Source organism: Lacerta agilis, chromosome 9, assembly GCF_009819535.1.
Source record: "Lacerta agilis isolate rLacAgi1 chromosome 9, rLacAgi1.pri, whole genome shotgun sequence".
NCBI lineage: Eukaryota > Metazoa > Chordata > Lepidosauria > Squamata > Lacertidae > Lacerta > Lacerta agilis.
In genome coordinates, this window is record NC_046320.1 from 70,737,077 (window position 1) to 70,747,907 (window position 10,831).

Below are 10,831 nucleotides of genomic sequence, written 5' to 3' on the forward strand. Positions count from 1 at the left end.
ATATTCTTCTGGAAGCCGCCCAGAGTGGCCGGGGAAACCCAGTCAGATGGGCGGGGTATTATTATTATTATTATTATTAATAATAATAATAATCACCACGTTGCCCCTTACTTGCCTTTTCTCCAAATGGAAAAAAATCCAAAATGCTTCAGCTTCATTCCCTTTTGCTGAACACATTCCCCAACTCTGCATTACCTCCTTGCCAATTCCCAGCTGTCACCTCGCTGCCTTTACCGATTCCAGCATCTCCGAGCTTGTGCCATCCCTCCCAAAACTTGATTCCCCAAAACTAACCCGTCCTCAGCACTTCCTGCTTCATCTACATTAACGTGCATAAGCCGGGTTAAAGCCGTTTAGGAAAGACGGCTAGGCTGTCCAGAAATGTAGGCTGGAGATTTTGAGGGCGAAAAACTGGCGAGCACCTGGGATAATCTCCTGGAAGCAGCAGGTGTAGGAGGCACAGAGCCTCGCTGAGTTCAAAACAATAGGCCGGGTGAATTGCGCTCATTGTGGGATTCCTTGACTAGCTAGCACCTCACACCTGGGGCTGGAGAATAATATCCTCCTACAAGTGGGCTGCACAGCCCAACTTTAAATAATTGCAGCACACCTGCAACAGACGTGCATTTACCGGTAACTTGTGCACATTCAGCTTTACGCACATGGCATAAAGCTTTTAAGGGGGGAAATGTCTGGCAATTCCACCTACTAGTGAACCTAGTGTGCTTTTGCAATTTTGGCTGTAGGCGAGATCCCTGGAAAGTAACCACCACATAAGTTGCAGGCTTACCGGATTTTTTAAAATGTTATTAAATGCAAGACTTTAGTATGAAGTTAAAGCAACAATCCAGTAGGAAATATGAAATAAAATAAAGGGGTGTGTGTGTGTAAACCTCCTGAGAATGTTCTTTATGAGGTGATGGCTGTGACCCCTGGTTTGTTTTTGTTTTGTTTTTTGGTACTCCCTCCCCCCCCCCATCCCATTGATTTTATTTCATATTTTCACCTGGATTCATACTTTTAATTTCATAAATGGCTTGGGTTTTTTTGTGATGGGACTCACCAGTGTGCCATTTTGTGCTGGCACCCACCACACGTTTAGAAAGTAATGGGCACTGACACCTCATTGTTTGTTAATTTTGTTCTTCTTTTAAAAAAAAAGAAAAAGAAAAAAGAAACATTCTGTTGTCAAAGAATATCATAGAATCATAGACTTGGAAGGGACCATGAGGGTCATCTAGTCCAACCCCCTGCAATGAAGGAGCCTTTTGCTCAACGTGAGGCTCACATCCACGGCCCTGAGTCTCAGGCCATACCGACTGAGCTATCCCAGTTTAATATTTTTAAGAGCGCAGATGAACGAGAAAGTTATAAACCTGTGACTCTATCCATGGCTACTAGCCAGGATGGCTGCCTACCACTTCCAGAACCAGATGTTGCCCAGACACCGCAGAATCATAGAACTGTGGCGTTGGAAGGGCCCCCCCCAGAGTCATCTAGTCCAGCCCCCTCCAAGGTAGGAATCTCAGCTAAAGCATCCATAACAGACGGCCACTCAAACTCTGCTAAAAAAAACCTCCAAGGAAGGGGAGGCTGCAAGGGAGAAACTATAACCCTTTGCCCCATCACTCCTCTGGGTTGAATGACTACTGGAAACGATGCCTTATGAGGAACGGCTTAGGGAGCTGGGTATGTTTAGCCTGGAGAAGAGAAGGTTAAGGGGTGATATGACAGCCATGTTCAAATACATAAAGGGATGTCATATAGAGGAGGGTGAAAGGTTGTTTTCTGCTGCTCCAGAGAAGCGGACACGGGGCAATGGATTCAAACTACAAGAAAGAAGATTCAACCTAAACATTAGGAAGAACTTCCTGACAGTGAGAGCTGTTCGGCAGTGGAATTTGCTGCCAAGGAGTGTGGTGGAGTCTCCTTCTTTGGAGGTCTTTAAGCGGAGGCTTGACAGCCATCTGTCAGGAATGCTTTGATGGTGTTTCCTGCTTGGCAGGGGGTTGGACTAGATGGCCCTTGTGGTTTCTTCCAACTCTAGGATTCTAGGATTTCTACCCCAAACTATGGTATTAGTAACTTGGAGGCAAGCAGGCCTGGTGCAGTCTTATTTCATCCAGTACCCCAGGTGGTTATTTTTGAACTACAGCTCCCACCATCCCCAGCTTGCACAGCCTAATGGGAATTGTAGTCCAGCACTTCCGGAGGGCACCAGGCTGGCCTAGACTCTAGAGCAGGCATAGGCAACCTTCGGCTCTCCAGATGTTTTGGCCTACAACTCCCATGATCCCTAGCTAACAGGACCAGTGGTCAGGGATGATGGGAATTGTAGTCCGAAACATCTGGAGAGCCGAAGGTTGCCTATGCCTGCTCTAGAGGGTTAACCGCAAAAGCGCACTGCATAGTCAGGTCTCCCGCATTTGACGCTCAATCTCCACAGAGCCTCCACAAATGTGGCGCACGCAGGGTGTTTTCGAACGATGCAATTGTGTGTTTTTGTAAATACCTTGTCGAAGTTGTCAGTTGTTTCTCCCGTTTCCGGTACACATCTTAGAGACATTTTAAACATATTAAGTGGTGTGGGAATCGAACAACCCAATCAAATCATATAACGGCAAGCCTAAAAGAATGAGCACGTTCTTTCTGAGAACGAGGCCAGCCGACAACCAGCCATCGCATGAAAGGAAAGTGACGAGCGGCAGAAAGCATATAGTGTAAGGGTGAGTGGGATCTCCTGCAGCAAGGAGTTCCACAGAGAAAGGGCTGCGTTCTACACACCATTTCAGACAATAAGAATTACTGCAGAGCTTCATCAGCTGGTATTCACGGAGGAATATATGCAAGATCTCAGCCTGTTGGGGCTTTGAAAGTTAACACCAGAACCTTGAATTGGGCCTGGGTGCAAACTGCAATCGATACGGAACGATCCAAACCTGGGCTTGCAGTTTGCACATATCGATAAGCAGCCTGCAATAATCGGAGCCTCCTGATCTGTCTCCAAAAGTAATCTGATCCTCCAAACCTGAACAGCCGCGATCGAAAAATCCATGAGAGCTTTTCAACAAATCGATGCCTCCCTCCCTCTGAGCAGAGGGTGTGGGAGCGAAATGTGGGAGCAAGAAAGGAAAAGGGTTGGCTATCTGGGGAAGTCAAGTCAAGCATCAATTCCATCACCGGCGGAGGGGTTGGAGATTGAGTGTGAACCGATCAAGGGAAACTCGAGCTCAAGAAAAGAAAAAACAGGAAAGCAAGATTTGAGGAATGTCTGTACCAAAGTGGACCGATCTTCCAGTTGTTTAACCTCCTACTACGAAGAAAACCAGCAAGAATGATGGCTGAGAAATTGGAGACCTCTTCCTTCACCTACCAGCAACTGATATTATTAGCCTCTAAAATATTATTTACCACTAAAAACAAAACAAAACAAAAACCTTCCAAAACAAGCACACACACCCCACCAAAATCTCACCCCTTTCCCCATGACCAAGTTGAAGATTTTTTGCTCTGCTGATCAGCAAGGAGGATGCTTTCTCTGGGGGAAGGTTACAGAGTTCAGACCTGCACATTCAGTCCAGGTTGAGATCTGCAGGTGAAGGAGAGGGATGGGAAGAGATTTGCCCATCGTCCTTCCTGACATCTGGCCACATCCGCTGCCCAAGGTAAACGGAGTGCCAGTGTTGCCTTTGGCTGGACCCTGTAGTCAGTCTCTTTATCCCCACGTACATTTTATTTTATTTTATTTTACAAAGCTGCCTTCTCTGTTTTGCATGGGGTAAGGCCCATTTGCCCATAATTTCGGAAACGCCTGGAAAGTCTCAGGAAACCGCCGCACTTGCCAAAAGGTAACAGCCACCATCCATTGTGCTATTAAGTCAAAATATTGGGACTTGGGCCACTTTAGGCTGGGTTTGCTTGAACCACCTGTGCAAATATTCCTGACATTGCCCCCTCCCTTGCAGCCCACATTACCCAAGGTGCAAAAATAAAAAGCTGATTCATTTGCATCCGACACGATTCTGCAGCTGAACACAAACTTTCCTCAGGTGGGCTGAATTCTCTCTGCTTTCAGTGTGCAATCCAACTCCTGCACGACTCAGTCTAGTTTCTTTTTTAAACAACTCCCCCCCCCCCACAAAAAAGCACATACTGGTGTCTATGATGAAGTCCTTCTCCCCACTGATTTACAGACTATTCGTTCTGAATGTGCTTTTTAAATCAACGAGATTTGCTCAAGCAGGTAGGCAGGGGCGTAGCAAGGGGGGGCAGGTCGCCCCAGGTTCCATAATGGAGGGGGTGACAAATTATCAAGGAACAATTTTTTTTGAATTTTTATTTTTTTTAAATGCCTGCTCCGAAGGTCTTATCTTACTATACTAGGGATTATATAGCTATATATGAAATTTCATGCATATCAGTTAATATCTTGACCCTCCTCCACCAAAATAGCTGTTCACTTGGCTGTTTTCCTATGTCATGAAGGCTGCAATTTCAGTTCAGAGAACACTTGCTGTTCCCAACCCTAACCCTGTGGAAAGCCATCTAATTAGACTTTAATTTGATTTTGTGATGTTTTTAGGAGGTAATTTAATTATTGTTTGATTTTATACCAATGTTATGTATCTGATGTTAGCCACCCTGAGCCCGACTTCGGCCGGGGAGGGCGGGATATAAATAAAAGTTGTTTATTATTATTACTTGTTATTATTCCTTTGTAAGAAAGTAGGAAATAACGTAAAACCATTTTGGCAGGGGGGGAAATCAATGGGGGGGTTGACAAGATGCAGCAGAACTGGATGCAGCAGAACTGGCTGGCCAATGCCTAGGAAGAATTCAACTCAGTTCTTACAGTCGTGCAAAGCTTCCCACCCCAAAATGCCCCATGCCACCCCCAAATGAGAACGTAAGAAGAGCCTGCTGGATCAGACCCATGGCCCATCTTCTCCAGTTCTCATAGTGGTCAACCAGATGCCTGTGGGAAACCCGCAAGCAGGATTCGAACACAAGAGCCCTCTCCCCTCCTGCAGTTTCCAGCAACTGGTATTCAAAAGCATAGAGCATAACCATTGTGGCTACTAGCCATCAATAGCCCTCTCCTCCTCCATGGATTTGTCTAATCCTCTTTGAAAGCCTTCCAGGTTGGTGGCCATCACTGCCTCCTGTGGCAGGGAGTTCCATAGTTTAACTGTTTCAGAAGTATAGGGGAACCCCCAGAATAAACTTGGCGGTGGGGGGGGGGGAGAGAGACAGGGATAATGTTTCATTGCCCACAGAGTAATACTTGCTCTGACAGAGCATTCGTTTTGGCACTGCTCTGAGTATACAACCCTGCTCTGGTCAGACCTCACCTGGAATACTGTGTCCAGTTCTGGGCACCACAGTTCAAGAAGGATACTGACAAGCTGGAACGTGTCAAGAGGAGGGCAACCAAAATGGTCAAAGGCCTGGAAACAATGCCTTATGAGGAACGGCTTAGGGAGCTGGGTATGTTTAGCCTGGAGAAGAGAAGGTTAAGGGGTGATATGATAGCCATGTTCAAATATATAAAAGGATGTCATATTGAGGAGGGAGAAAGGTTGTTTTCTGCTGCTCCAGAGAAGCGGACACAGAGCAATGGATTCAAACTACAAGAAAGAAGATTCCACCTAAACATTAGGAAGAACTTCCTGACAGTGAGAGCTGTTCGGCAGTGGAATTTGCTGCCAAGGAGTGTGGTGGAGTCTCCTTCTTTGGAGGTCTTTAAGCGGAGGCTTGACAGCCATCTGTCAGGAATGCTTTGATGGTGTTTCCTGCTTGGCAGGGGGTTGGACTGGATGGCCCTTGGGGTCTCTTCCAACTCTAGGATTCTATAAACCCTTTGCTTATTTTAGGCTGCGCGCCGCTTATGAGTTTTTGAAACGCTGAGCAGAATATAAATGCTTCCAAACAAACAGAAATATTAATTAACTCGTGGCAAAGTTTGCCTAACGAAGGTAAGAGCGGTGAACACTTGAACCCGCAGCTTTCAGAATTTCTCTTGAACGAAGATTCAGAGTAAAGAATCGGCGCTGAAAATTAGGACAAGATGCAAACCACCTGACATCGAACAAGATAAGTCAACACACAAGATAAGTCAACACAACAGGGGTGGCAGGAGCCTCTGAGCCTCCTGGCAAATACAGCTTTGACATAGTCAGACGAAACAGAGCTAAAGCTGTCATGCTCTGACTTCTGGCATCTGGGCCCTAGGAATGTCAGTGCATTTACTCGTTGTCTGCATACGTTCTATATATTTTGATGTTATATAAATCTCAGCTAATGCTGGGGTCCGGCATAGATGAATACAAACACAGAAAATGACCGGGGTAGCGAGGGGTGGGACGGGTAGATGAGATCAGCCCTCGCCAACCAGGCGCCTTCCAAATATTTCTGGACTACAACTCCCATCAGCCCCAGCCAGCATGGGGAACTGTAGTCCAAAACATCAGGAGGGTGCCCGGCTGGTGAATATACTGTTACGCTAAGTGCGGTTTATTCCTTTGGAAGATGGTGATGGCGGAACGGAGGGGCGATGGGAAGGATGCAACAGGAAAACAGTTGCATGGAACAGGCAGGGCTGCAAGCAAGACAGAATATCTCAACGTAGTTTACGGTTAAAAAAAGAAAGTGTTTCTCATTCTTTCCTGGAGATTGCCACAAAACAACAACAACACCAACATTCTAGTGCAAATTCTTTCTGGGTGAAATCAGCCTGGATGGTTCATGCAAAAACAAGGGGAACATTTTGGGTGGTTGTTTTTTTTTTTTTTTATGTTGATCCTTGGTCTATCAAGGGATGTTGACTGTGTCTCGCACACTGCCTTTCCTCGGATATTCCAGTTTTGCTTAACCATTTGAGGGAACCTGCTCAGCCCAGAGAGATAATGGAGAAATGCAATATCTTGTTAGGGGGCCCCCGGATAAAGGGAGGCGAACACGCTCCCCGACTTGATAAATCTTCACTGCCTCTTCTTACGTGTAATTATCGTATCAGGTTATCATCTCTTCTTGGGTCATTAGGAAAAAACCTACTCGCAAATCTGACCCAGACTCAGCCAAATTACGATGATTTTTAGCTGCGCGAAATCCCACGGCAAGACCTAATTCGACACAGATCCAAATACTTATTTCTCGCAAGCTGCCGCAAAGCTGCCTACGTCTCTGTTTGGGGCATTCTACCAAAAAGAACAAACAAACAAACAAACAAACAAACAGGATGGAAGGCCCGAGGGCTGGACTCAACGACGGAGAAACTGAGGCAGCAAACCAGTCACTTTCCGCCAGCTTCTAGCCTACACACGGTGTTCTGGGGAGAATAAAAAACCGAGATAGAATTGTAAAGTACAACTGGGCATGATCCACCAGAAGGTTCTGCTCCCCCTGCTTGCTCCAGAGGTGGATTGTGCCTTTTTACACCGAAAACAGAGGAATGATCAACATTAAACACTCAAAGCTGCCCCACGCAGACTCAAGCCAGCTAGCACAAAATTATTTCTTCAGAGCTCTCCCGGTCTTTCCCAGATGCCGCCTGAAATCCATTCAGCAGAGATGCCCACGTTTGTACCTTCTGCATTCCAAGCATGTGCTCTGCCACTAAAATATTCAACATTTATTTGGGGACCTGGGGTGCACTAGGGACCATGCAGGCCCATTCAAAGCTTGCGGCATTAGCATTTCCAGGGACACAAATAAATCTACAAAGTGTGTCGCAAAACCCTTTACTAGGGCACAACTCTCAGATCATATAGCGAAAGAAGGTGACTTTGGTCAGCGATGCATGGGACCCAGCTAGTAGGCTTGCAAACTCCGGGAGACAACAATAAATTCTGTTGGAAATTGCAGGTGAATGATATACTGGAGAAATGAGGTGTGTGTGGGGGGGGGGGGGTGAGTTGTATCCCTGCTACATGGTTTAGTTATGCAACCTAACTCTTACTTCCTTTGTTTAAGCAACCTCAAGTAAATGTCAAGCAAGATCAGATGTCAAAGGTCGGGGAACATTAGAGATCAATAGAAAATCAATTCAAATCAAAAAGAAGCAAATTCCCGGAGCCGTTGAGCCCAGGGAGAAATGATTCATACATCCCAGCTTATCGACCAAGAAGAATAATTGTAAAAGATAGAAAGGAACGGTGTGGGAGAGAGTGGAGTTTGCGGTGTGAAGCAATTCTGTACGAGAGCACCAAATTAAAGCATACTTGGGGGGGGGGGATGATAAAATTAGATGATAAAACAACAGTGGGTTGTTTGTTTTTGTTTTTTAAACCCCTTCCCCCACTAATGTCTGTTTAAGAAATTTGCAAGCAGAATTGAGAACTCGCACCCTTGGCATCAGTCTAACTTTCTTAGACATTTCCACCCCAAAGTGTTAATTTCAAAAACACTTTCCAACAGCTTGGCAACAAGAAATATAAAACCAGTTTCAGTGTGTGTGTATATATATTCATTCATATAAATGTTATCTGACACCTCCCGTCAGTTCCAACCTAAACTGTTTTTGATTCTGCTGAAAGATCCATCTGAAAAGAGTTATATTCATGAAAGTTCCAATGAGTTATAGCGAAACTTTTTAAGAGCAACAACAAAGGGGAAATCGAGGTACTTGTCTTTCTTCCTCTCTTACTTAGCATGAGGGTTGGTGTTTTACCGGGAGATTTAGCAGGGGAAATGATGGAGGCCTTACGCCCTCCCGAAAACTAAATAATCACAATTGCAATTCTGGAATTTAAGCAGCCCCCCCCCCCCACCACAAGATGTAGCCCTAGCAAATCATCGGCGAATAAATCAACGACACGCTTTGCCCGTCAAACAGGAGAACTGGAATAACACGCGCCAGTCATCGGAGTCATCGAAAGAAAAAATAAAGAAGAATGAACACCTTCCCCCGTCCAAAACTCCTTGCCTCGACTTCTGCAGGAAAACCCGGGAAATTCTTGGCAAATTTCAAGAGAGACAGGTATTGGGCATGGGGGAGAGAGAGAGAGAAAACTATTGAAAGAAGGAGTTTGGATTGATCTGGGGGAGTTTCTTCCTCTCTCTCTCTCTCTTTTTTGGGGGGTGGAATTTGCTGCACGCCTTCTGCAGGCCCTACCTTTGAGCTGCGGTGTTGGCGTCCAGAATGCCAGCCCCATGCATCCAAGACCTCACAGCTGAAAGCCCACCACCGGTCAAAGGCTCTTCCTTCATGGTCAGCCCACCTCTGGGGAGACCCTCCTGGATGGAGAACATCAAAACAGCCTTTTAAGGGTCCTAGATGTGCACGGCAGGGTGAGCGGAGTGGGTGGGGAATAGGTCTTCTCGCCAAAACAATCCCAACCCCCCCAACCCCCCAGTCAGGGAGGGCTTCCACAGAAGAAAGTTTGGGGCTGCCCTGCCTGCTTTCCTTTTTGGAAATTCCTCCCAAGCTTGGGTGGGGTGGGGTGGGGGGCAAACCCCTAGAATTCCCCTCAAAGCAAAACAGAAAGAGGGGATCTCTTCAGAAAACCAAAATCCAACGGCTTCCAAAGTGAATCTCCCCGCTCAGCCACCTGCTCCTGAGCAGCTAGCAAAAACCACGAGGTGTTGGGGTGACAATCCAAAGGCGGAGTATTTTGGACTGGTTTGTTTGTTTCCAAGTGACTGGGGAGGGTGGTTCTTGTTGGGCGGGGATGGGACTGGCTGTGTGTAAGGGGGGGGGGGGGGTGGAGAACAGCAGCCAAGCAGCTGGGAGGGGAGGGTTGTGCAGGGTGGGGGGAGAGAAAGGGATGGAGGGAATCAAAGCAGAGGAGGAGAGCCAGAAGAGAGAAGCCCCGGTGGGAGAGGGGGAGGGGGGAGGAGGAGGTGGCGAAAGGGGGGGAGGAGGAGGGGGGAGAGAGAGGTTTGGAAGGAGGGATGAGAGAGAGAGGGAGAGAGGAAGAAAGGAGTGGCGGAAGGGATGGAGAGAGAGAGAGAGAGAGAGAGTGGGGTCAGGGCAACCGGAGGAGGCGCAGAGAGGACCGGAGCAAAGGAGAGAGAGAGAGAGAGAGAGAGAGAGAGAGAGAATAGAGGGATGGAGGCAGGATGCCGAGGTGAGGAGGCGGAGGGAGGGATGGAGAGGGCAGGGCACCGGATGGGTGGGTGGGTGGTCGGGCGGGGAGAAGTTCAGAGGCCGGGCGAGGGCCCGGCGGGCCGGATCAAGAGCAGAAGCCAAGAAGTGATGGAGAGAGGGGACGGGACGGGTGGCCAGTCCTGGGATGCGGAGAAAGTTCAGGGGCGCACCGGGGGAGGGAGGTGAGTGGGGGAGCGGTGCGGGCTCCGGATCAGGGCCTCTGGGGACCCAGGATGGGGGGGAAGAGACAGTGAACGGCGGTTTTTTTGGGGAGGGGGTATGGAGGACAGTTGGCACTTTCTGGGGCGCGCCATCTGGAGCCCACCCCACCCCCTAGCACTGGAGCCCCCCGAGGGGTTTTACCGAGGGCACAGGCGGGTGGGAGCGCGGGCCGCCGCCGCCGCCGCCGCCTGCGGAGCCCCCATTCGCGGGCAGCAGCAGCAGGAGGAGCCTCCGGCGAGGGTCCCCGGAGAGCAGCCCGGCGGCGGCGGCGGCGGCTGGAGCAGCGCCTGCTCTCGTGCGCCTCCTGCGCCGCCGCCTCCTGCGCCGCCCGGCCTGGGCTCCCGCCTCGTCGCCCTCGTCGTCGTCCTCGCCGTCCGGCAGCAGCAGCATCAGCACGGCCAGCCAGTGCGGCGCGGGCCCGGCGGACGGGGACTCCAGGCGCAGGGGGGCCACGGGGCTGCCTCCTCCTCCGCCGCCGCCGCCTCCGGCCGGGCCGAGCCGGGCCATGCCGCCTCCCTCCGC

The 10,831-nt window shown here is 48.9% G+C and overlaps 1 protein-coding gene across 2 annotated transcripts in view; it reads right to left on the reverse strand.

The window, feature by feature from the left end:
• Window positions 1-10,831, reverse strand: part of LOC117053361 (transcription factor COE1-like) — a 98,315-nt gene extending 87,484 nt beyond the window's left edge. For both annotated transcript variants that reach the window (XM_033161041.1, XM_033161042.1), the window contains exons 1-2: window positions 10,451-10,831; window positions 9,113-9,234 (exon numbers count right to left, since the gene is read on the reverse strand). In XM_033161041.1, coding sequence (XP_033016932.1) covers window positions 9,113-9,234; window positions 10,451-10,816 — 488 coding nt within the window. In that variant the 5' untranslated portion in view covers window positions 10,817-10,831. The remainder of the gene's footprint in view (window positions 1-9,112; window positions 9,235-10,450) is intronic.